We start from the raw sequence: 26,530 nt of genomic DNA, 5'->3' as shown, positions 1-26,530 counted from the left end.
GAGCCAGGGACAGGGGAAGCTTCCAGCCAGGCTATGCATCGGGGATGCCATTTCTCCCTCAAGAGATCCCCATGCCCCAAGGAGTAAATGGCTCTTACCTCTGAGGGAGTGGGGTCTTCCATCTAAGCCTCTTTGAGAGCCAGCATTGCTTGCTTGGATGGGACAAGGTGACCTGTCCCACTGCTCCCTGATGTGGCTCAGCTACAGGATGTGCCCATCTGGGAGGCTGTGCCAGATCCCAGGGCCTGGAAGACAGCAGGGAAGGAGGCTCTAAGAGACCCCATAGAAGGGCCTTAGAAGGGAGAATAAAGGGCAGGAGGTGAAGCTAGCCCTGAGCCTCTTTCCCACCCCTACCACCTCAAAAGTGGAGCTTTCTGAGCTTCAGTAGGGCTGGGGCCCGGGCCCTGACACCAGGGCTTTTCTGCACCATATGGGGCAGGGAGAGCTCTGCCTGGGCACAGGGGGAATGGGATGGGGGTACACCAAGGAAAGGGGGGAGGGGAGTGGGTGTGAGGGAAAGAGCTCCTGCCCCAGATAAAGGAATTTGGGAGGCAAAGGGAAGGGCCTTGCTACACAGAGAGAGGAGAGAGTTTCTGTGAGTGCCAGGGGCTCCATTTCCCCTTCCACTAGCTCCCCGTAGGGGTCCCTTGCTCTCCCGCTCAGAGGGAGGCCACTCCGGCTGGCTTCAGTGGCCAACCACAACCCCCAAAGTCTAGCCCCTTGTCTCAAGGGCCGGTTGCAATTTGTCTCGACCACTACGTGGCCAGGTGCAGTACTGCTCTGTCTGAGACGCTGGTCTCCTGCTCTGGAGACAGTCCTTTCCCCCATGAAGGTTTAGGACAGATTGCCTGCTGCTCTCCTGGGCAGCCTTTATATAGGGCCTAGCGTAGCCCTGATTGGCTGGCTCTAATACCAGGTCTGATTGGTTCTCAGTAGGCCCTTCCCTGATTGGCTGCTGGCCTGCGCAGCTGCTCTGCCTACTCTAGCCCCCTCTCGCATGGGGGTGGGGCAGCAGCCTCACCACAGCGATCAACTGTTGCTACCAGGCTGTGGCCTGTGCTGGGGTCGCTCAAGTGGTCAGCCCCTCAACACAGTCTACGAGGAGTGACTCTGACCTGGGTGGGTCCCAAGCAGCCCACAAACAACCAGTCTTCAAGGCCAGGCCCTGGCCTGGGTGGATACCAGGCAGCCAGCGAGCAAACAGTTTTGACAGGGCTGGCTCTAGCCTGAGTAGGGCTCAGGCAGCCAGCCAACAAACAGCCTTAATAGGCCTGGCTTTAGCCTGGGTGGGGGCCCAGTAGCCCACAAACAAACAGTCACCAGGTGAGGGAGAAGGGAGCTCTTGTCCTGGGCTAGAGCCTCCTTGCACTGTGTAGGGGGTCAGCCACCCAGGGTGGAGTGGCAGGGGGATGCAGGCCTACCCTACTCCACCGCATCCCAGCCCATGGCCCTGGCAGGGGCAGGATTGGCTGCCCCTGCGTTGGTGGGGATCTGGATACAACACGCCGACTGAGCCATGCTGGGCTCTGCAGCCGGCTGCCCCTGGGCTCTGCAGCCGGCTGCCCCTGGGCTACTTCCTGNGGGCTCTGCAGCCGGCTGCCCCTGGGCTCTGCAGCCGGCTGCCCCTGGGCTACTTCCTGCCTTCCCAGGGTTTGGTACCTGTGGCCTCCATGCCTCTTCCGGCTCCTTGGGGTAAACTGCAGGGGGTACTCTGGGCCAGTCCTCATCCACGCCTGGGGATCAGGAACAGCCAGGCGCAGGCTCCTCTCGGGGCCTCTGGAGAACAGGCCGAGCATCCTCCTCTGTTGCAGACTCTCCCCCAACTGTTCTGCAGGACCGGCCTTTTATACTTCCAGCCATGCCCCGGTCCTTACGGTGAGGGGGGTGGGGCAATATAGGCTCTGCCCTCCAAGGGGCATGTAGGGGGTTCCTCGCTCTCCCGTTCAGAGGGAGACCACTCAGTCTCACTACACTCCCCGTTTACAGGAAGCGGGAGTTGCTGGTGGCCTCGGAGGCAGAGCTCCTGCACTGCCTGACACACTTGGCGCAAGTGCCAGATGATGTGCAGTTGTTGCATCACGTTGGTTGTGATGTCCTCCTGCTGCAAGGGAACGAGGACCTGTCACAGACTCAGATGCCCCCACAGAATCAGGGGGGATTAAGGGCACCTGGGACCAGCAGCATTTCCACCCAGCACCCGCCCACCTCTGAGGGATGGAATCCCCCTTCTGATCCCCAGAATGGAGTCTTGTCCTTTCTAATGACCTCCAGTGCCAACCCCCATCCTTGTAGGGTGAGCTCCTGCCACCTCCCGCCCAGTGCCCCTGACAGCTGTTCCACCTCCAATCCACAGCTCAAGTTCTCAGACCCCTCTCCTCCACTCCCACCCAGCTTGGGCAGGGAGGGGGCTCTAGCAGAGGGAGGCAGGAGGGATTCTGGCAGCAGTGAAGTGGGATGTGGGGAAGTTGAGACCTTTTCCCAAGTCATCCAGCCACTAATGCTGAAGCCGCAGGATGGCAGTTCTGGTGAATTAGCCAGATCAGCAGCCCCTGCTGACTGAATCCTCCCGTTCTCTCTAGAGCGGGTCCAGCCCTGCCGGCAACAGGATAAGCTTCCCCCGCCCATGTGCCTCAGAACTGCCCGGTCAGTCGCCATCACCCATCAGACCTTGGCCTCCCAGGCTGCCAGTGATGGGAACAACTCTGGGTGGTGGCTCGGGTGACAGGAGAGGCTAGCAGAGGGCACTTAGAGGACTCTACTGCCCTTCCCAAGAACATAAGTCTGTGATGAGGCAATGCTTGTCATTCATTAGCCTTGCTAATGAGCTAGGCTGGAGCTGCTTCGGGAAGAAGCTGCCTCCTTCCTGCTCATGGAGGTGAATTCATCTCCTTTCCCAGTAGCACCTGCTCTCACTCTCATTCCCCACCAGTCGCCTTGCTGCCAGGCGGGCAAATGGCCATAGGATGGGAATGAGGCCTGGGCTCTGCCCCAATCTCCTGAGTCTAATGCAGCTGCTCACCTTGTCCCCCATCAGCTGCTGGGCTTGCCCCAGGAGGGAGTAAGTGAGGAGCAGCCCAGCCTGGCTGACACGCAGCAGGGGGTCATGGATGGCCAGCACTCCTGTCCAGAGGAAGAAGCTTCCCTGCCCCTCTGAGAAGAACTTTCTGAAGACCTGAAACCAACCGGATGTGAGGCTTCAGCAGATTGCCCAGAAGCAGGCTCCAAATCCTGGACTAGAATGGCAACTCCATCTCGTGGCTCCAGGAGGCAGCCACCCACACTGCCAGAGCTGTGTCATGCCCTGGCAGAGTGTCCTTATCTCCCCAACCCTGGCTGTGTTTTTGTAGCCCAGGAGCCTGCTGTCCTGGTGCCAGTCCCAGACCTACAAGTCTTCGGCCTCGGGGATGGTCAGGTCTGGGAAAGCGAGAGAGACACACACATTTGTCATTCTGGTTGCAGTGCTTGTGTCCTTCCAATCCCATTGGTGGCTGCACAGTGGGCAGAGTCATCGCTGCATGTCTGGCCCAACAGAATTGCAGGGGCTGGTGTAGAACACAGAGAGAGAGAGAGAGAGAGACTCTTCCTCCAGCCGGGCTCACTCTGAGAGAAATTGGCTGGGGTCCCAGTCTCACTCGTCTATCGGGTGCCATTTCCCAGGTGGGTTTCTTACCCCTCTGGTGCAGCAACAGCTGGTAGAGCCAGTAAACCCCCTCCCTGGCCTGCTGGCTGATGTCCTTGTCTGGGTCACCGATGAACAGAGTCAGCTGTGCCACATGGTGACCCATCCTGGGGAATTTGGCTGAGTTCAAATGGACAGAAGAGGGAGAGGGGACTCCATCAGCATTTTGCTGTCAGCTCCCAGTCCTGCCTGGGCCAGGACTCTCCTTTCCCTCAGCCCCTCTGCAGGAGATGTTAGAGGATAGGAGCTAGAGCTAGATCCATAATTATCTCTGCCAGCAAGGGAGCCCAGAGCACAGGGATGCGGGCAGGGCCCTCCATGAGGATTTGCTTCCCCAGCTGCTCCAGAATGACAGGAAGGCAACAGAACCCCAGACCGTCAGTGAGATGAGTGGAGCCGGCAGCCAGCACCCCAGACCAGCAGTGGGCTGAGCTGCTCAGCCTGCTGCCGGTTTGGGGTTCTGTCCACTGGTTCCCAGCAACCAGGATCCTGGCCGCCAGTCCCGCTCAGCCTGCTGCCAGCCTAGGGTTCCATTCACCCAGGCGGGCAGGAGGCTGAGGGGAGCCAGGGGCTGGGAGCCAGGCTGACAGCAGGCTGAGCAGGACTGGCAGCCGGGACCCCGGTTGGCAGGAGCCGGCGGCCAGAACCCCAGACCAGCAACAGGCTGAGCAGCTCAGCCCGCTGCTGGCTGAGTGAATGTAACCCCAGGCTGGCAGCGGGCTCAGTGGTGGCCGGGACCTGCAGCCTGCCATTTAAAAAAAATCAACTTGTGTGCCACCTTTGGCATGCGTGCTGTAGGTTGAGGACCCCTGTTCTAGTGTATACTGTGTGTACTGTACTTTATGGTAATTTTCACTATACGTGATTTTCCCCTTATGCGCTGACCTTAGAACCTAATCCCTGCATAAGATGCAACTCCACTGTAGTGTAAAAAAAAAATTGGGGGGTACCGCTTTTTGACACCCCCAAATCTTGGCACCCTAGGCTGCCGCCTAGTTCACCTAGTGACTACACTGGCCCTGGAAGCCAGGGCCCCAAGAAGTTAGAAAGAAAGGAAAAGGTGTCCTCTAACACAAACCCACATGAGGCAGGCAACATGGAGGTGGCAGGGATGGCCATGGACTTTGCAGACCCTCCAGCAACACACCCTGTCAGGTGCTGCAGGGAGGTGAAGGACAAAATGGTTGGCCCAGAGATGAAGCAGACTGAAGAAGGGACAAACACAAGGGTGGAGCAGTCCATGGTGGGCTCTCTGACCCTGATGGAAAAGGTTTTGGTATATGCAGCGGCAGTAGCAAAAAGGCTACAGAAGAAGTTAAAGGCTTCAGAACAGGCTCTGCAAGCAGCTGTTAATGAGGAGGAGTGGCTGCAGGAAGAGCGTTGGGATACTGTAGAGGAGGATTGCCTCTGAATTCTGGTGAGCGAGCTGGCAGTGGAGCTGGAGCCACTGTGGGTGCAGGCTGTACAAGTGCACAGCTGGTGACAGTGGCGAGATGACGAGGGATCAAGCAGGACAAGAATAGAACTTGCCCCTCATGTGGGCCAGTTTCTAAGGAGGAGCGTATATGACGGGGGGGCTTGACCTGTGGGCAATAAAGCCTGGAGCTAGGCCCAATGGATTACAGAGTGAGCTCCACCTGAGGGGAAGCTAGGGAAAACCGCAGCAAAGGTACAGGAGCAGGCCTAGCTGTTCGGTACAGGGCCTTGGGGCAGAACCTATAATCCAGGGTAGAACTGATTCTCCCATGATCTCTGAGGAAGGGGACATACAAGGCCATAGAAAGGACTACCAAGACCAGCAAGGGCAAGGCTGAGCCAAAGTCAGGCTGAGGAAAAGCCCCAAAGAGATGGAAGACCTTGTTTCGGTTAAAGACATGTTTGGACTTTTCATTTGGGATGAGGGTGACCAAGGAAGGAGTGTACTAAAAGATGGTCACCTGACTGAAGGGCTGAGTTCCCAGGCAAAAAACTGCCAGAGTGCCCTAGCAACTTTCGGCGGGGGTGCTAGCCCAGCAGGAAAGCTGTGACCCCAGGCCTCGCCAGGAAGGGGCACCTATCAGTGAGTGAACTCTGTTACAAGCCTGCTTCCATTATGGAAACAGCCTGGTATTGGAGAGGGGTGGAGATGGCCTATGGGAGAGGATGGCTGGAGGGGTCCTACAGAAGGGGCAGCAGGGTCCAGTGATGAGAGCAGGGAACAGGTTATACTGCAGCCCTGCCACTGAGTGGGAACGTGATCCTGGCCAGGTCACTCTCCCATCTGGTGCCTCACTTTCTCTATCTTTGAAATGGGGATCATCCTGTCCCACATGAAGAAAGTGTTTGATCCTCTGCTCTTGCTTCCCAAATCCCTGCCCTCCTTGCCCCACACAGGCCTCTGCCCTGTTCCTCAAACTTCCGTGCCCATGTTAGTGCCTGGATCACCCCACAACTGCAAGGTCTCATGTACAGTCTCCTGCCAGCAAACTGAAACCGCCCCTAGATCCAGAATAGGAATCGCAATTCCTGTGTGCTGCCCTGAATGAAGTCTAGACCATGGGCATGGGGAAGGCCAACACTCACATCCAGGTAGATCATCAACCTACTCCTCTGTCCCAGGAGCAGGAAGGCCTCTGGTTCTTGCTCTCTTGGTAGCTGGAGCTGCTAAGTTGGGGGTGCAGTGGGCCACTGGGCCACCCGTGGTCAGGGCAGTCAATGCAGAGCAGTGTTTAACCAGTTACCAATCCATGAAAGGACCTAATGATGTACCTGTATGACACAATAATTCTTCATTGAATCAGTTGATTCAATTGCTTATTCTTTGGGGTTCAGACCCTCTGTTCTCCCCCGGAGGTGACAGAACCCTGATTGTCACATCTATCTTTCAGGCTCTGTCCCAGCCTCTCACACAGATAGATCCTGCAGCCAGCCCAGCTCAGGGAGCAGTGGGGACAGGTCATCTCATCCTGTCAAACCAAGCAACATGGGTCCCATTGAAGCTCAGATAGAAGATTCCATGCACCTCCTGGAGGTAAGAACCATTCACTCATCCTGCCACTTGGGGCTCTTGCAACAAACAGGGGGCTCCTGCTACATATCCTGGTTGGGAGCTTTCTGTGTCCCCAGATCCCAACCCTAATACAGAGACCTATTTCTCATCATGATATCCTCATTTTATTCTCAGAAGATGTGTCCAGTATCCTGGAGACTGTTTCCTGCTGCAGGAGGTTTGAGCAGGGAGAGATCACTCACTGTCATGACCCAGGAGTCTTCAACCCGGGTCTGCAGGGTTCGTGGGAGCAGCCACACTCCAACCCTCCACCTGGAAACCTGCTGAAAATTGCTTACCTAACACCCATGAAGTTCAGCCCCAGTCTGAAGCTCCACTCCTGAGGTCCTATTGGAGGAGTCCCAGTGGCATAGACAGGTTCTAACATCAGGGGGAGCAAACTCATTAAAAAAAGGCGCCACCCGACATATCAAATTACTAATTACATACTTTTAAATTCATTATACATATTTATTTTGTACTTAAAATAAAAACATAAGAATGATCCAGCCACGGAAGGGTTTGCACAGTGGGCATTTCGCAGGAGAACTTTAGATTATACTTAAATATACTTTAGCTTCTAGAAATTAAATGACCGAATACAGTAGTTTATAATTGTCACATGTTTAAAAAAAATACTGGCCACTTTTTCCATTTTATTGATAATAGATCGTAATGCTAAAGCCACCAAAAAGTCATGACACATACAAGTTTTATGAGAATTGGTAAGCAAAGGTCTCATAGCTCTTTGGGGTGGACAAAGCAGTAATTTCCCTTAAAGTAGCTTTATTCATGAGTGTTTTTTTTTTAAACAGAAGACATCTCTACGACACAGGTTGGCAGTCTAACATTTTTGAAACACTGAATACTAAAAGTTAGGGTTTTTAACCAATTTAAGCTGTTCACACAGACACACACAAACACATCAACAACAAAAAACAAACCTCTTCCTGCTTTCCTATCACGAGTTCTGTTACTACAGGAATGAAATCTAGACATCCCGTAAAATAGCTAGTTCCATGTTGTTCTTCAAACCTCAGATCAGAGAAATGCAGCTTTGTATTTGAGATACTATATGACTGTAGGACATCTTGCACTGCCTGCCTCTACACTGACATCAGGAGAGGAGAAGAGGACAAGACTGTCCCTAGCATATATGATTTAAAAAAAAAGGTGAGACACACCCACCCACTATCAATGCAACAAGAAGGGAGAACAGTAGCTGGGGCCAAGAAAGAAGATGCAATGAAACCCTCCTGTACCCACAACTGATGTCTGAAAAGCATCAGTCACTCTGCAGATCAAAGAAAGAAAGAGCAGCCAGTATTCAGACAGATAGGATCCTTATGACCTATATAGGAGAAGTGCACTTTCTAAGTAAACTGTAGCAGTTTCCCAACAGAGTTTTCTTATGGATTTATTTATTAAGCAAAAATTAAGATTAGGAGTCTGATTTAAATTATGTAAATGTTCAGGTTTAGTTAACTGTGGAACTATTAAAAAGCAACAGAGGGTCCTGTGGCACCTTTAAGACTAACAGAAGTATTGGGAGCATAAGCTTTCGTGGGTAAGAACCTCACTTCTTCAGATGCAAGTCTCTTGCATCTGAAGAAGTGAGGTTCTTACCCACGAAAGCTTATGCTCCCAATACTTCTGTTAGTCTTAAAGGTGCCACAGGACCCTCTGTTGCTTTTTACAGATTCAGACTAACACGGCTACCCCTCTGATATGTGGAACTATTGCAGCTACTTTTTTTTTACTCCTGCCTTTATAAAAAGCTACAGAGTTATAACAGATAATTACAGAGACTCAAGTACACGCTTTAATATAATTAGGACCGTGCCCACCAAGATGAAAACTACACCATGGAAGAGTCCTACAACCAGGTATTTTGAGCCCAATCCCTTTATCAATGGAATGTAAATTAATGGAGATATCCCATCTCCTAGAACTGGAAGGGACCTTGAAAGGTCATCGAGTCCAGCCCCCTGCCTTCACTAGCAGGACCAAGTACTGATTTTGCCCCAGCTCCCTAAGTGGCCCCCTCAAGGATTGAACTTACAACCCTGGGTTTAGCAGGCCAATGCTCAAACCACTGAGCTATAATCCTCAACCAAAATGTGAGGAAGGAGAAGAGTACACCCTCTAACGTTTGACAATAATTCAAGGTCAGCCAGCCACCAAGAAGACCAGCACCATTCATATTCTGGTTTTGGATAAAACACCTGATCTTGCCTACATCATAGAAACCTTCCTCTCTCCAAGCCTACACCCCACTACACCCTTTAGCAATAAAGTAACCATTAAACAAGCTCTGAATCAGTAGTCTTTCTTCCCAATTTACTTTTAATAAAAAAAGCTGCAACATAAGTAGCTATGAGTGATAACAGTGCAACTACTAGTTATCGGTGGGGGAAAAGGGTACTAGTAATGTCCTGGATATACTGGTCTGTTAAGTGTTATTGCTTTTAATATGCTAATGCAAACACTGTAATAGTGTATTAATGTCCCAATGTACTCCAGCTGTTTTAACTTACCATAACACTAGAAGTGGTGCATGTGAAGCTCTCTTAAAAGCTGACACTACAGCAGTGATATTCACAAGCCAGCATCCTGATAGGATCACCTATCCTGAAAGATGATCCTTTACTCTCACAGATCTTGGGAGACAGACCTGTCCTCGCTTACAGACAACCCCCCAACCTAAAGCAAATACTCACCAGCAACCACACATCACTGAACAAAACCACTAACCCAGGAACCTATCCTTGTAACAAACCCCGATGCCAACTCTGTCCACATATCTATTCAAGTGACATCATCATAGGACCTAATCACATCAGCCATACCATCAGGGGCTCGTTCACCTGCACATCTACCAATGTGATATATGCCATCATGTGCCAGCAATGCCCCTCTGCCATGTACATTGGCCAAACCGGACAGTCTCTACACAAAAGAATTAATGGACACAAATCTGACATCAGGAATCAAAATACTCAAAAACCAGTGGGAGAACACTTTAACCTGTCTGGTCATTCAGTGACAGACCTGCGGGTGGCTATATTACAACAGAAAAACTTCAAAAACAGACTCCAAAGAGAGACTGCAGAGCTAGAATTGATATGCAAACTAGACACAATCAACTCCGGTTTGAATAAGGACTGGGAATGGCTGAGCCATTACAAACATTGACTCTATCTCCCCTTGTAAGTACTCTCACACTTATTATCAAACTGTCTGTACTGGGCTAGTTTGATTATCACTTCAAAAGTTTTTTTTCTCTTAATTAATTGGCCTCTCAGAGTTGGTAAGACAACTCCCACCTGTTTATGCTCTCTGTATGTGTGTATATATATCTCCTCAATATATGTTCCATTCTATATGCATCCGAAGAAGTGGGCTGTAGTCCACGAAAGCTTATGCTCTAATAAATTTGTTAGTCTCTAAGGTGCCACAAGTACTCCTGTTCTTCTTTTTGCGGATACAGACTAACACGGCTGTTACTCTGAAACAAGCCAGCATGTGTAGGGCTGGGGGTGGGGAAGGGGAGTGCATCTAGGTATAAGTAACATCTCTCACACCAAACAGGAACTTTTCCACAGTTCATTGTAATTTGGAAGTATGATTATTATACCTTGTCTTACAAACACCAAACACCATTACATATGCACAAGGTCAATAATTCCCCCCCCATATATACAGAGTTGTGCTTCTGCATATAGTATCTGAGATGAATATTGAGCTCTCAGCTCTTCAGGAAGCAGTAAAGAGTCATCAGCCAAGCCACAGGTTGAATCCTATTGCAAACAGTATGGGTGACGCATGAGGCATTCTGAAGCAAGAGGAGATTACTGGAAAATGTTAAATAAGACACAGAATGAATAAAGTTTTCCTAGGTTTTGTTTCTGTTGGATTTATTGTATTATGTATAGTGTTTAATATAAAAATCAGGTAGTAGGGTTTACAATGTTATAACAAGAGATTATGCTATTACCATTATCCAGTCAACTTGCACACTACTATTTTGAATTTGTGATAATTCACAGAGAGAGAAAGAAGAAAGCTGAATTTAGAGAACAATTATTAACCAGATTCCTGGTTATTCACCAGCCACTTTGCTCCAGTCCATAGCACACAGCACCATAAACCCAGTAGAATCTGGCCAAGAGACTGTTCACCTCAAATTGTCATCTGCTACACTCCCTCCTCCCCCCCCCCATTCCCAGTCACCACTATTCAGGAGATAGCTAAGTAAAAAGGTGGCATGGCTGAAGCAAGTGCCTATACACAAATGCAAGAAGCCTGGGAAACAAACAGGGAGAACTGGAAGTCCTGGCACAGTCAGGGAACTATGATGCGATTGGAATAACAGAGACTTGGTGGGATAACTGACATGACTGGAGTACTGTCATGGATGGATATAAACTGTTCAGGAAGGACAGGCAGGGCAGAAAAGGTGGGGGAGTTGCGTTGTATGTAAGAGAGGAGTATGACTGCTCAGAGCTCCGGTATGAAACTGCAGAAAAACCCGAGAGTCTCTGGATAAAGTTGAGAAGTGTGAGCAACAAGGGTGATGTCGTAGTTGGAGTCTGCTATAGATCATCAGACCAGGGGGATGAGGTGGACGAGGCTTTCTTCCGGCAACTAACAGAAGTTTCTAGATCGCAGGCCCTGGTTCTCATGGGAGACTTTAATCACCCTGATATCTGCTGGGAGAGCAATACAGCGGTGCACAGACAATCCAGGAAGTTTTTGGAAAGTGTAGGGGACAATTTCCTGGTGCAAGTGCTGGAGGAACCAACTAGGGGCAGAGCTTTTCTTGACCTGCTGCTCACAAACCAGGGCTCAATGGGTAGTGATCAATGTCTCCATGTCTAGTTGGCAGCTGGTATCAAGCGGAGTGCCCCAAGGGTTGGTCCTGGGGCTGGTTTTGTTCAATATCTTCATTAATGATCTGGAGGATGGCGTGGACTGCACTCTCAGCAAGTTTGCAGATGACACTAAACTGGGAGGAGTGGTAGATACGCTGAAGGGTGGGGATTGGATACAGAGGGACCTAGACAAATTAGAGGATTGGGCCAAAAGAAATCTGATGAGGTTCAACAAGGACAAGTGCAGAGTCCTGCACTTAGGATGGAAGAATCCCATGCACTGCTACAGACTAGGGACTGAATGGCTAGGCAGCAGTTCCGCAGAAAAGGACCTAGGGTTACAGTGGACGAGAAGCTGGATATGAGTCGACAGTGTGCCTTTGTTGCCAAGAAGGCTAACGGCATTTTGGGCTGTATAAGAAGGGGCATTGCCAGCAGATCGAGGGACATGATCATTCCTATCAATTCGACATTGGTGAGGCCTCATCTGGAGTACTGTGTCCAGTTTTGGGCCCCACACTACAAGAAGGATGTGGAAAAATTGGAAAAAGTCCAGCGGAGGACAACAAAACTGATTAGGGGTCTGGAGCACATGACTTATGAGGACAGGCTGAGGGAACTGGGATTTTAGTCTGCAGAAGAGAAGAATGAGGGGGGATTTGATAGCTGCTTTCAACTACCTGAAAGGGGAGTCCAAAGAGGATGAGACTGTTCTCAGTGGTACCAGATGACAGAACAAGGAATAATGCTCTCAAGTTGCAGTGGGGGAGATTTAGGTTGGATATTAGGAAAAACTTTTTCCCTAGGAGGGTGGTGAAGCACTGGAATGGGTTAGCTAGGGAGGTGGTGGAATCTCCTTCCTTAGAGGTTTTTAAGGTCAGGCTTGACAAAGCACTGGCTGGGATGATTTAGTTGGGAATTGGTCCTGCTTTGAGCAGGTGGTTGGACTAGATGACCTCCTGAGTTCCCTTCCAACCCTGATACTCTATGATTCTATGATACTGTATCACACACAGCACTTGAGTACAGTAATCCAACAAAGGGAAATTTATTTAACAAGGGATAGAGATTTAAACAAACAAATGTGAGTGATGGAAACCAACCGTTACCGAAAAACAAAATCACAAAATGCAACCTACACTTTTTAATAGTTACCTTTCCTATCTAAGTAGATTCTCACATCACACTTCAGTCTATTGCAGTGATTGCTAGTCCCTAGAAGCCAGGGCCCTGCCTTTTATAAGGCACCACTGGTTGCTAGAGATCTCCTTGGTGAATGGACCCAGAGTGTTTTTCTTCACCCTGTTATAAACTGAATCAGTCTTTTGTCTTTATTCACAGAAAGGATGATCTCCTCATTGTCATATTGTCCTTGTCACTTCCAGAGGGTTTCGATGTCTATACTTTTTGACAGTTTTCCATTGGCTTTTCTGGGTTGGTGCAAAGGTTGACAATGGAGCAATACATTGCATAACTGACCAGCAAGGGACGGGTGACAATTCCCTCCCACTTGAATGTGCCGTCCCCACCAAGACCTATGATTGGGGTGACTCACTTTCATGACAATACCATATGGGCATAATTTTCAATGTACTTACATTACTCCTTCAATAGGACTCGTACACACCTCTTGCAGTGATTAGGAGTAACAATAATTTACAAGCTTTCAGTAGAGATCTCACTGCCATGCTTCCTGGATAAATATCATAAAATCAGTGTATTAGGTGTGGTGAGTTTCTCAGGTCTGAGACAGGAGTTGCTTGTGAAAAACAGTGACCCCTTTGCCAATTGGCACTAATGAGCTTGTCCCACCCTGATATAATAGAAAGGCCAGCAGAAAAAATAGAGAAAAGGACAATAAGATACTAAAATGACAATGGTTCGAACTCTCCATTTCTCTCTGTCTTTGTGTTGATGGGTACTAAGAGCTGTAGCTACAATTGATGTCATGACTTGCTTCCCATAGGGCAGGGGTCGGCAACCTGCAGCATGCATGCCATTTTTGATAGCACGCTGCTGCCTGCCGGAGTCCTGGCCCTACTCAGCCCCCCCTCTCTTGTGGGGGCAGGAGGCAGAAGCTTGGTCCTGCCGGTAGCCAAGCTTCCCCCTTCCCCGCTTCTTTCCCCAGTGTGGTGCTTTCCTGCCCCTCCCCCTGCCTGCCACCAATCAGCTGATCACCCTTGCCAGGGGGAGAGCGGAGCTGCTCCAGGGAGAAGGCAGAGAAGAGGTGGGGACAGGGCCATGGGGAAAGGGGTGGGGACGGGGCATATCCCCTCCAGCCCCCTGCCGTGAGCACCCCCATGAGCCGAGCACCCCAGCCCACTGCCCTGACCCTCCACACACACCCAGCCTTCTGCCTTGACCCCTGCATCCCCCACACACACCCAGCCCTCTGCCCTGACCCCGGCACTCACCACACCCCTCCAGCCCCCCCCCTACCTCCTCCCCCCCCCCACATCCCCACCCCCACCCTGAGCACCAAACAGGAGCTCCTGCACCCCCCACACATTCCCACCTGCACCCCTGGTCTGGGGTCCCAGCTCCTCTTTTTTTCTGACCCCTGCTCCTCTTCATTTAAATATAATTTGAAAAGTTCCCAATATAACTGCTCTTCAGCAAAACCCAGAGCAACATGAGAACAACTGGAAATGATACAAACTGTATCATTTGTATCAAACTGTATCATTGGTGACTCTAACAATAACTTTACAATAGGAGAATTGTGATGCTCCCTAGTTCCTGATAGGAAGAGCACACTCAGATTATTCATGGGACAATAGAAAGGACAAATAGGTCCACCTAAAAAGAGGGCAAACTGCAAAAGGCAAAAATGGGCCACTCATCTGGACAAGCTGAGGGATAACAGTGCTGCAAACAGTTCAAACAGCTTTAAATGTTACCATGTGGGAATCAGGAAAAGTATTAAAGAAAAAAAATATTGATTGACTTAGACGTTTTTATGGTGTTAATCTCCATTGCAGATTCTCTGACGGCTAATATAGGCTGAGTGCCAAGAGAAAGTATTCCCACACTCAATACATTCATAGGGCCGGTCACCTATATGGATTCTCTGATGTTTAGAAAGGTCTGAGCTGCTAGTGAAACATTTTCCACACACGCGGCATTCATAGGGCCTCTCCCGTGTGGATTCTCTGATGTTCAGAAAGGGCTGAGCTGCTAGTGAAGCTTTTCCCACACTCACTGCATTCATAGGGCCTCTCCCCTGTGTGGACTCTCTGATGTTTAGAAAGGGCTGATCTGTGAGTGTAGCTTTTCCCACACTAACTGCATTCGTAGGGCCTCTCCCCTGTGTGGATTCTCTGATGGTGAAAAAGGCCTGATCTGTTAGTGAAGTTTTTCCCACACTCACAGCATTCATAGGGCCTCTCCCCTGTGTGGATTCTCTGATGATCAGAAAGGCCTGATCTTTGAGTTAAGTTTTTCCCACACTCAGTGCATGTATTTTTCCTCTTTCTCCCGAGGATTTCCTGCTGTGTTGTGGTTTCCTTGACGCCCTTCTGAGTTCCCCAACAGGAAATAAATTGACCCACTTTCTCCCCTGGCTGGTTTCCCTGCTCTCTCTCTCTGGTCTGTGCTGAATTTCACAAGATTTTCCCTGATCAAGACTCCTGGACAAATTCCTTTTTGATCTTGGTGATAATGCTCTGTGGTTATCCACTTGCTCAACATTTTCTGGCTGAGAATTCTGCTCCTCATTCTCACATACCATTGCATCACCTGCTATGACAGAGACAGAAACCTCAAATAGGAATGGAAAGGGGAAGACCAAATCAAAACAAGTGCTGGAGAGGGGTCAAATAAAATTCAGGAACTGAATTCCCCCAAGACTCTTCCCCCAAATAGAAGAGAGGAGGGGGATCAATTCAGCCTTCACATCCCATTGAAATTCTCAGGGGCAAGGCAGGAATGTCTGTTAGGAACTACAGGAAGCCATGAGCTATATTTACCCTGAGGATACGACCCCTGCTAGGAACAATAATGAAACGAGACATCTCCCAAGGGCTTTGTAGGGCATTCTAGATGTGTTCTTCAGGTACTTACAGATTCTGAGTTGGTTTAAGTTTCCTCAACTGTGCAGGGAGCTTTCAAGATCTCTCTTTCCTCTGAACCCTGGAGGTCTGGGACCCATGGCTCTTCCCCTTGTTCTAGCTGGGAGATCACATCAGGTTTGGAAACTGGAAATCCTGCTCAGATGAAACAAAACAAAGGAGTTCAGGTGATTTCATAAGACATTGTCATAAAAAACATTCTATTAATTTAACTTCAGTGCTTAGTGTGACCTGGTGTGCCTGGGGCAGTCCTCACTGAAAATGCCAAGGTCAGGGCAGGCTGAAAAAGGGAGAGCAGATGCTCCCAAAACTGGTGGTTAACACTGAAGTTAAACTCACCGACCGGTCACAAACTGTGCTTCTGATCCCCCACACTGGTTATCGAGAAGCTGGAAAAAAAAAAAACCCACTGCCCCCTTTATTGCATTCCAGTTCTCTAACTCCCAATCAGCACCTAGGTCCACTACAGTGAGAGGTTATTTAAAAACTCTGCTCACATAAACAAGATGTTCTTCTGACCCCAAGGGTCAGCCACATTAGCAGGTCAGTATAGGTTTGGATCTTCTACACTAAAGGTATTTTGGGTATGCTAAAGGATTGACTGTCAGCATGGTTTAAGAATGAAAGAAAGAACAAAAAGTTGTTAAATGTGAAAGCGGTCAGATACATTCAGAAATCTATATATCAGGTTCTTAGCAGTATTGGTGAGTTGCTGGCTTGAAAGTCCGTCTGGAACACATCCACAACTTGGATGGATCATTCAATCCTTTGTTCAAGGGTTCAGTTTGTTGAGAAGTTGCTCCAGAGGTAGGAAGAGGGATTGAAGACAAAATGGAGATGCTGCTGCTGCCCTTTATATTCCTTTTGCCATGTGGCTTTTACTTCCTGTATCCCAAACACAAGCCTCACAGCACATGGCATGGAAAAGCCTGGAGGTCTCAGTACACAGGCATACCCCGCATGTCTTGCTGACTCAATAGGTGTGTCCCCTTGGTCCTTTCCATGGGCTTATTGTACAGCTGATGACCCTGAATGGGCCATTGAACAGGCGAGGCAGTGCCGATGCCAATATGTCTGGGGGTATCACCTAGAAACACTGCACAATCTGGAAATACAGATATACCCTGCATATCTATAACTCACAATACAATGGTGATAAAAAACATAGAAACAAAATTATCATACCTGGAAAATCGTAACATTTTCACTGACACCTTACATGGCATATCTAGCATGATTCATTGCAATTTTATCATACTGGTATTAATAAAATAAATAATAAAGTGTCTCACAATTCCATACAGTGTCACACTTCGTAAACCAGTAAATTCCCAGGACCAGCTCCTTGAAGATGCCGAACACTCTGCTTATGAGGGATTGAAATACACATATATCTACTGGGAACACACACAGACAGACACTGTGTCAGTCTGTACCCCTATGTTCACTCTTCTAGAAAATTATGATAAATTTTGTACATAGTCTGGCTTGTGAGGTATCATTTGAAAACGCATAATCTACTGAATATTATCCTCCTGTTAAAATGTGTAGCAACACTGTATGTTAAAGTGATGAGATTTTACTGTATGATATTACTGAAAAAGTTACAATTCTGGGGAACACCCACAGACCACTTCCTCAGAGACAGCAAGGCATACATCTGGTCAAATAGCCATTCTCTGGAGGGGGAAGGTGTGAAGAAGACATTTACATTCCTTCATAGGGACCACTGGAAGCTCATATTTACAACAGACAGCCTGTCACCATGACTCAGCTGAGAACTGAAGTTGTTTCTAGTACAAAGGACTGAACTATTAAAAGAGGTGAGGAAAATGCTTGACTCTCTCTTCCCTTTCCCTCTGCACATAAAAACTCCTGAAGAACTGAACTTGGGCCGCTGGGGTGGGTTGGGGGAGTCCTGGCTGAAAGGAAAGCCAGCCTGTCTCAGCATATGGTGAGAGAAACACTTGCTTTGAATCCGTTTTAGCTTGTCAAGTTAAACATTAGTTCGTGTTTTATCTTGCATTTCTTTTGTAAACAATTCTGACTTTAATGCCTCATTACCCATAGTCACTTAACTACCCCACCCCCCAAAAAAGATTTTAAACAATCTTGTTTTATTGTTCTATCTAACCAGTGTGTTTGGATTAAAGTGTGTTGGAAACTTCATTTGGGATAACAAGGTTGGCGCATGTCATTTTCCACTGATGAAATGACAGACTTCGTATGAGCTTGCTTTGTTCAGTAGTGTTCTGGACAGGGCAAGATGTACATTTCTGTGGGAAGTCTGGGACCAGAGAATTTTCTGGGGTTCTCCTGTGGGGTACTGTAATTTGTGAGTCACTAACTAGCAGCACTCAATACTGTGTAGCTGGAAGAGAGTTACATGCTGGAGACTATGTGTTACCTGCCCAGGAGTGGCTGTTCTCACAGTAAAGCAGTGTAAAAGGCACCCCAGCTTGGGGAACTGAGGGGACACAGCTATTCAACAGTCCAGATTGTACTGTGGTTAATGTCACAGACACTCAATTTCAAAGAGTCTCCTAAAACACCGAGAAACTAAATCCATGTCCCAGAAATTGAAGTCTCCAGAGAGAGGGCAAGTCACCCTGGCACTGCTTCTTGCTGACAGACAGGTCCAGAGACAATGAGAGAGTCCTGGGGAAGCTGGGAACAGTAAGCATGGGCTGGTAGGGTTCAGTGGAGAAAGGGAACAGGAAGGGCAGGGATATTACTGAATGCAGGATCTCGGCAGTACTAGATGTCCGGATAGCACATATTGCAGCCCATTGGAAAACATAATCCCAACTATATATACAAAATGATAGGGTCTAAATTAGCGGTTTCTACTGAAGAGAGGGATCTTGGAGTCACTGTGGATAGTTCTCTGAAAATATCCACTCAAGGTGCAGAGGCAATCAGAAAGTATCATATTGACTCTACATAAATCCATAGTATGCCCACATCTTGAATATTGTGGGCAGATGTGGTCGCCTCATCTCAAAAAAGTTGTATTGAAATTGGAAAAGGTTCAGAAAAGGACAAAAAAAAATGATTAGGGATATGGAACAACTTCTGTATCAGGAGAGATTAAAAAGACTGGGACTTTTCAGCTTGGAAAAGAGACGACTAAGGGGAATATGAGAGAGGTCTATAAAATCATGACTGGTGTGGAGTGAGTAAATAAGGAAGTGTTATTTATTTCTTCTCATAACACAAGGACTAGGAATCACCCAATGAAATGAATAGGCAGCAGGTTTAAAACAAACAAAAGGAAGTATTTCTTCACACAACACACTGTCAACCTGTGGAACTCTTTGCCAAAGAATGTTGTGAAGGCAAAGACTGTAACAGGGTTAAAAAAAAGAACATGATAAATTCATGCCCATCAATGGCTATTAGCGAGGATGGGCAGGGATGGTGGGCCTAACCTCTGTTTGCCATAAGCTGGGAATGGGTGATAGAAGATGAATCACTTGATGATTACCTGTTCTGTTCATTCCCTTTGGGACACCTGGCATTGGTCACTGTTGGAAAACAGGATACTGGGCTAGATGGACCTTTGGTCTGACCCAGTGTGGCCATTCTTATGTACTAAGGAATCTAGTGAGTCCAGTGTAACAGGAGGGAGTTGGTAAATCCCTGGGTATGGCGAACACTGGGAAATTAGAAGCTATAATTCAGGAGCAACAGACTCTAATTAGTCTGGAAAAGCAGAATGTAAAGAATAAGAATCGGGGTCATGTGACTTTGGGAATGAGGTAGTCAAAAATCTAGGGAGCCTGTAGAGAAGAGAGATTGTGACTGTTACACATGGTGATGGGGGAGCAAGACTCTCCATGTCTCAAGAAGTTTCATTACCAACCTAAACCATTTTCACATGCTGGGGTTCAATCCAGAGCAGTGAGGAGTTGTGTCATCTGTAATCCTGGATGAGATTTAGTGTTCTGCTGCTGGAGCTCCCCTGTCTGGATACCCCCAGCCAGCATTCAAAGACACATTGAGTGTCTGTGTGATAAGTAACCCTGGACCAGCAGCTCTGACTCCAGCAGCCTGCTTGTTACACCCCATGCACATTCTGGTCTGGGTGGAGTAGGCTCAGGGTTTGAAGAGAAGGTCAGCGGTAGGAAGCTTCTGTTATATATATATTTCACACTGTGCGATACTACTCCTGTGCTCTGTTCCCAAAGTGTTCTGCAGTGGGGGAGGGTCTCTGGTAGTGTGTGTGTCACTGGCATATTGGGGTGATGCTGAAACAGGACAAAGTAGAGTTGGCTTTGTGGGGGTGGCGTGAATCTTCTCTTTTCATTTCCCCTTCCAAGAACCGACGGGACAGGAATCCTTACCCAGCGAGGTCACATTCTCATAATTCTCCTGCATGACATCTCTGTAGAGGGCTCTCTGAACGGGGTCCAGCAGAGCCCACTCTTCCCTGGTGAAATAAACAGCCACCTCCTCGAAGGTCACCAGCCTCTGAAAGAGCAAGAGTCTCACATTCAGTACCTGCTGCCCCACTATTCGTGGGGGAGAAGAGCCAATCAAATGGAAGCTCTGGGTGACTCACAGTCAACACAGTCCCACTCCCACTCCACTCAGAGGATCCAGGAATCAGCAGAGTAAGGGGATGAAGAGAGAGCCCCTTGTCTCTCCCAGAAGATCTATCACACACCTACTAGTCACAGACTGATACAGGAGATGGAGCCCCTAGCAGGGTTCAGGAAGAGCTCTCTGGGAAGAAGCACAACACCCTCCTCATTGTGAGGAGCTGGATATGAAGGGAGGAGAATCTCTCCTAAGCCTGACTGGTGGGTGCCCCCAAGACTTGCATCTGAAGAAGTGAGGCTCTTACCCACGAAAGCTTATGCTCCCAATACTTCTGTTAGTCTCAAAGGTGCCACAGGACCCTCTGTTGCTCTAAAAGATTAGTAAGACATGATTTCCCTTTACAGAAACCGTGTTGACTTTTGCCCAACAATATATGTTTTTCTATGTGTCTGACAATTTTATTCTTTACTATTGTTTCAACTAATTTGCCTGGTACTGACGTTAGACTTACCGGTCTGTAATTGCTGGGATCACCTCTAGAGCCCTTTTAAAATATTGGCATTATATTACCCAAAGGCTTCCCCCCACCAAGAGCCCCGAGGAGCCACAGACCCCCTCTAAAAGGACCCCCCACTGGGAACTCAGTCCCTCACTGTGGATACAAAGTTTTCACGGTGATTGGCAGTAGCCGGGGAACACCGGGCAGTGCTTGGATTAGGATTCTGGCACCAGCTGATGAGTGAGAAGGAGCGTGGTCAGTAGTAGCAACCAGAGCCTCCAGCTAGTGGCCCCAGATAGCCCCTTGTATCCAGAGTTGCCAGCCAGGGACCCCCACAGATATTCCCTGGGACCTAGCCCCCAGAGTCCCTGGCCAGGAACTCAATACCCCTCAGAGCTCCACCAGTAAGGGAATCTCCACCAGACATTTACTATCAGCTTGGGAACCCAAAAGGATTCCATGCACTAAGAGCCCCCAAAGTGGTCAGAGAACCCCCAAAAGGACCCTGTTCTGGGAGCTCAGTCACTCACTGCCTGCCTGGGATTCCCTCACTGCCTGCCTAGGACCCCCGCCTGCCCTCCAGCAGGATCTGCCATGCCGTTTGCCTGGGACATCCTCCTCCTCCCAGCTGGACTCTCTGATGCTTTACAGCAGGACCCCTCACTCTGCTTCCCTGGCATCCCCTGACCTAGCACCGGGGATCCTCACGACAGCTCTGTGCACAGGGCATGGCAACGATCCCAGGAGCCAGTGGGGGAAGCCTAGACAGAGCCCCTGGCACAGCACCAGGCACCCTCTATCCCCCTCTCCCACCTCCCCAAGAGACACCCACCCCCACTGTTCTTCATCCAACAGGCCCCCAGCGATACTCACCTCCAGGACCCATAGCCTCAGCGCTGGGCACATCAGAACCACCCCCCAAAACCCCAAACCTCCAGAAGTCACGGACCTTACTAGGGTACCCCCTGACCAGTCACCCAGAGACCTCCCCCAGCACAATGCCCCTTCAGCTGCAATCTCCCCACACAGCCACGCCCCTGCACCCAGCAAGAGTATTACATCACAGAATCTGATAAGCGGATAGAAAGTTATCACCACCCCCAGTTGGCCAGTCACAAGGCAGAGGGAGCCCTGGGGGATGCTTCTTTAACAGGAGAATGGAAGGCCTGGAGGGCCAAAATAGGTAAGAAATTTCCATGCCGTCACTAGCAAATAATGGCCACCGTGGATCCACTCCAGAGGTGACTACATCTTAGCACTGCAGGAAGCAGCTCCTCACACAGACCATTTATCATGGGCTTTGGATACTTCTAGATCCATGCTGCACTCAGAGTGACCCACTCATCCTGTGCCAGCTGGAGAAAAGAAAAGGGTCCAGCTAACTCTCCTGTTACCAGCTGGGAACCACTGATCCCCCAAACAGGGGGAGGCCTCTGGCTTTGATGGGTATTAAATATGTGGTTGGTCTCTTTCACCAGCAAACATTTTTAACAGAGATAAAGGAGGGAACAAATGATTTTCAAAGGAGAAGGGAAAGATGATCATAGGGTAATTTAACCCCCTGCAACCTCCAGGATGGAGAACAACTCAGGGCAAGAGGTTCCCTCCAAGGAAGGAGAAGTAGCTGGGATTTAGAAACATGGGGAATGGCCCAAAACCCGACAGGATTTTTAATAGACATTTGATAATGATGTAGAAAGAGGCAAAATCTGAGCTTTGAGATCAATGTTCAGAAACGAAAGAGAAAGGGTGGAAATTTGGGGGATTTTGGATCCATTTTTGCAAATTATAGAGAGGAAAGTGGAATGTCAGAGGGATTTCATATCAGTTGTTGATGAGGTAAAATCTAAGTGTATTTCACATCAATATTTGATAAATGAATAGAGAAGAAATGGGCAACATTTGCAAACATTTTATTTTCATGTTCAAGAATCTGAGAAAAGGTATAAATCGGAGATTTTCTTAGTATTTTATACTTAGAGACAGGGAAAAATCTCAGGGCACATTCAATTAGCAATAAACAGCTAGAGAAAAAGTGGGGCAAATATTTAGGGTATTTTATATCAATCTTTGAGATTTGTAATGAAAACACGTCACAAACTACGCAATTGATAACATGAGAGAAAAAACACCAAGATCTGAGAGGATTTTATATTGCTATTAAAGAACTAGTGGAAAAGGGGGACCGTTTGACTGGATTGTATATGACTGTCCAATACATAAACAGAAAGTGATGGTTTCCCCAACTGCCACCATTCACATGAGCAGCAGGGAGCCTTTTGGGGAGCTGCTTTAAGAGGGCAAGGGAGGGGGAGGGGGAGCTGGAAGGCTCCCTGGATGAGGGAAGGGGCAGCAGTGGGGGATGGGCAGGTGATGGCTGGGGGCAACTGTGTTGGTACTTAGGAGGCAACAACTGGCATTGGGAAATTGGGGTCTGGGCAGTCTCCATGGGGGACACTTGCTCCTCCCTTCCCTACCCTGGCAGAGAACAGGCATCCCATCCCATCCCCACTCCAAGGGCAGCCATGTTTTGGGGAATGACCCAGGGCAACAATTTCCCACCTAAATGTAAGCGGGGGAATGGTCCCGCTATTGTGGGGAACTTTCCTGGCTTCTGCACTACCCTGGTGAAGTGGACTAGCGAAAGGATATGAGTCCCCGCTCCCACTTCCTTTACCCAGAGGCCTCCCTGCCCTTGAGGGCTCCCCTTCCACTCTCCTGTCTGGCTGAGTCCTCGTAACCCCAACAAGGCTGGGCCCAGGATTCCTGGGGGGCTCGACCCCCAACCCTGCTGTGGTCACCTAGGACAGGGGCTAGGGTGTCCCCACTCCGGGGTACTCTTTCTGCACTGAGCACCTCCCTGACCCACTGATTATTCCATACAATTTAAAGCAAATACAAGTTGTTTAATTAACAATTAATTTTAAAAAAGAATAAGGAAAAAATGGGAAAGGTTAAAGGAAAACACATCACCCCGCTCTGTGGCAGGGAACATTACAAACAGTGTCTCTGGAACGTCAGGGCAGTTCAGTCTGTTCCTTGTAGGTCCCAGGCCTGCTTCTCAGGCCCTGTCTGTGCTGCAGGGACGCTGTGGGTTGGACACTTGCTCTGGTGGTGGCCACACGCTCTCAGGCTCTAGGTGGCAGGACCCTTCTTCCCAGCGTCGCCCCCGCCCGGTCGGGGTTATGATCCCCCTGCAGGTTTGGCCTGCAAGGCCTCTTGGCTGAGGCGTCTCCCTGTGCTGGGCCCACTGCCCAGGGTCCCCCTCACTCTCCCCAGCTGCTCACCACACTCGGACTGCACACGGCTCCGGACTGCCCCAGCCCCAGCTCCGGACTGCTCCAGCTCCGGCTCCAGCTCCACTCTGCCTCAGCACGGCTGCTGCTGCTCCTCTGCCTTCAGCTCCCTGGGCTGCTTCTCTGGCCTCTCTGGCTCTGGTTGCTGCAGCTCTGCCCCCAGCACAGCTCTGCTCTGCAGGCTGCTTCTGTGACTCTGCTCCCAGCTCTGACCTGCTTCCTGGCTGCTTGTCTGGCCCCTCTGGCTCTGGTTGCTACAGCTCTGCTATCTCTGGGCTGTGCTCTGGCTTTGGGGCTGCAGCTCCGCTCTCAGCAGCTCAGCTCGGGGCCCTGCTCTCTCCTTAGCTCGGCCCCACTCTGTCTGACTCAGGCCATTCCAGTTCACACGGAGGACGGGACCCCCCCCCGGCCTCCTGACTCTCTGATTAGCCTGCCCGCCCTGTCAATCAGGCTGATCTGGAGCATTGGCCTCTCCCCATTGTTCCTGGGGACAGTCAGTCTCAGGCTCCTGATTTGCCATCGATCCTTCCCCTTTTAGTGCTGGGAGCTAGCCAACCAAAACACCCCCACTGAGTGTTAGTAAGGGGGCAACAGTCCCCTTACATAAACAAGGACAAATCGCTGCTGATAAAATGGGTGGGAAAATCCCCCCACATCGGAGAGATTTTAAATGGACATTTGAGAATTATGGAGAGATCAGGGGAGAGAAGAGAGCTGATCATTTGAGGGAAAAAGGGGGAATCTCCCCAGATTTTATAGCCACATGTGAGATACTGAGAGAGAGAAAAGGGACAGAACTAGAGAGAATTTGTATCGGGGTGAGAGGCAAGTGGTATAAACAGGGAAAGGATCCAATCAACTCCCCTCCCCCTTTTCCCCACCTGCCACTTCTCCCCCAGGGATTTCCTGGCTGCACAGAGACAGTTTGTTAGGCCCCAAAGGAAAAATTGTAGAGCATTTATGCCAACCTAACTAGAATTAGGCCAACAGAGGTTTCTGGGTAGTCCCCAGGCAAAATCGAAGACACAGTTGTTTAAGCTGGAAAAGTGAGATAAGGGGGGAGCTGCATTCCTGTACCAGATGTGCTAAAAACAGTGTGCTCAGAAGATAGATTAGGAGACATACTGCCTCCACTCCCTGTTTCTGTTCTTTGTATGTCCTTGACTCCCACGTCTCCTAGTTCTGGTGCTTGTTAACTGTGTTGATAAGGAAGTTGCTGAGACCTTATGAATTGCTTAAGGCTGCTTGAATAGGGGGATAGGTATACATGAATACTAGAAGTTTCTTGCTAACAAAGCGGAGTGGGATGTGGGTTGTTTTAACTATGATGCAACGGAACTGTCTATATAACCCTACTAGTTGTTAAAACAGTGGCTGGTTCTCTCTGGAGATGGGCCGCTCTCTATTGTTGTCTGCACTCCTCAATAAAGAGCTTGTCACTGGACCTTGCTGGTGTTGCCAGTCTCCCTGCGGTCAGACAACGAACTGTGCCATCTGGGTTCGAGTCCCCGACAAATTCAGCCCCCCCGTCCCGTCCCACTGACCCTTCCCCCCCCACAACTCCGGCTTCTCCCCCCTGCCCGACACCCCTCCTCCCACCACACCACAGGGGACCCCCCGCGGGTCCCAGTCTCTGCCCCGCCCAATCCCAGCGGTGCCGGGGGCAGATCCTGCTGCAGCTCCACTAGGGCTGAGGCAGCACCGAGGCTTCTCCCAGGTTCCCCGGGGCGGAGAGTCACTTTCCTGCCCGGCCCCAGCGCCCCCCCGGGATCTCTCACTCACTAGGGGGGTCTGGCCCGAGGGCTGGTGAGGGTATTGCCCGGGGCCACCCAGGGGGCGGGTCCCAGCTGGAGAAAGCCGCCCCCCCCCGGCCGGGCACGGAGGGGTTTATGCCGGGCTCTCCCCGCACAGACCCCAGGGAGCAGCAGCTGCTCCGCCCGGGCTCCCGGGTCACACGGCGACAACAGCAGCGTCCGGTCTGGGCCAGAGCCCCGCCCCCGGGCTCTGGGCTTTGTTCTCCTGCCTCCCGGCCCCGCTGCCGCAGTTGCTCCAAGCCCCGGCATGTGCCTGGCAAACCGCGCTTGAGCTCGCACTTAGCATGCGCAGTAACAGCTGCCTAAACCTTCCGTTACCTGGTCTAGGAGAGGGCGGAAACGCCCCCGGTGCAGGCTGGGAGAAGTAATTCCTGACTCTTTCGGGAACGGAAGTGACGTACGTTCTGGCGGTGAAGACGAGCGTGTCTCGCGCTGGGCGGTTGGAGCCTCTCTGGGAGCCGGAGAAGAGTTTTGTGTCTCCCGTTTCTGGGCATGCGGGCGGAGGAGAGTCCCGCATGCGCAGAGGCAGTGCTCACCCACTGCGGGGCCGGGCGGAGCAGGAGGGTCTGTGCCGGGGAGACCTTCATTAACCCCCCCGTGCCCGGCCCGCGCCCTGCTCCCGCTGGGGCCGCCCCGGGCTCTGCCCGCCCCGCTGCGGAGCTGCAGCCTCCAGGTACCGGAGCGAGCCCCGGGGGCGGGGCCGGGCGGTGACTCTGCCCCAGTGT

General features: G+C 50.0%; 1 protein-coding gene and 1 long non-coding RNA gene across 9 annotated transcripts in view; one reads left to right on the top strand and one right to left on the bottom strand.

Annotated features, from left to right (window-relative positions):
• Positions 1–104: 104 nt before the first annotated feature.
• On the bottom strand, positions 105–26,237 carry LOC117870081. Of its 6 annotated transcripts, XR_004643901.1 has the most exons (7): positions 19,998–20,055; positions 15,644–15,786; positions 13,180–13,274; positions 7,007–7,088; positions 3,020–3,172; positions 1,660–2,101; positions 105–245 (listed from the first exon to the last, which is right to left on the bottom strand). It is a non-coding gene; the product is annotated as an uncharacterized LOC117870081 (long non-coding RNA). The 6 variants fall into 6 exon arrangements; XR_004643902.1 differs by lacking the exons at positions 1,660–2,101; positions 3,020–3,172; XR_004643904.1 differs by lacking the exons at positions 105–245; positions 1,660–2,101; positions 3,020–3,172 and adding an exon at positions 4,392–6,427.
• Positions 26,158–26,530, top strand: part of LOC117870017 (zinc finger protein 154-like) — a 46,409-nt gene continuing 46,036 nt past the window's right edge. Inside the window, exon 1 of one of the 3 annotated variants that reach the window (XM_034757184.1) lies at positions 26,158–26,478. In XM_034757184.1, the coding sequence (XP_034613075.1) occupies positions 26,298–26,478 (181 nt within the window). In that variant the 5' untranslated portion in view covers positions 26,158–26,297. The remainder of the gene's footprint in view (positions 26,479–26,530) is intronic. The other 2 variants (XM_034757185.1, XM_034757186.1) reach the window with 2 other exon arrangements.

The sequence above is a fragment of the Trachemys scripta genome, chromosome 25 (assembly GCF_013100865.1).
Source record: "Trachemys scripta elegans isolate TJP31775 chromosome 25, CAS_Tse_1.0, whole genome shotgun sequence".
Lineage (NCBI taxonomy): Eukaryota > Metazoa > Chordata > Testudines > Emydidae > Trachemys > Trachemys scripta.
Note: the sequence above shows the minus strand (reverse complement) of the source record. Positions and strands in the feature narration are given on the sequence as shown.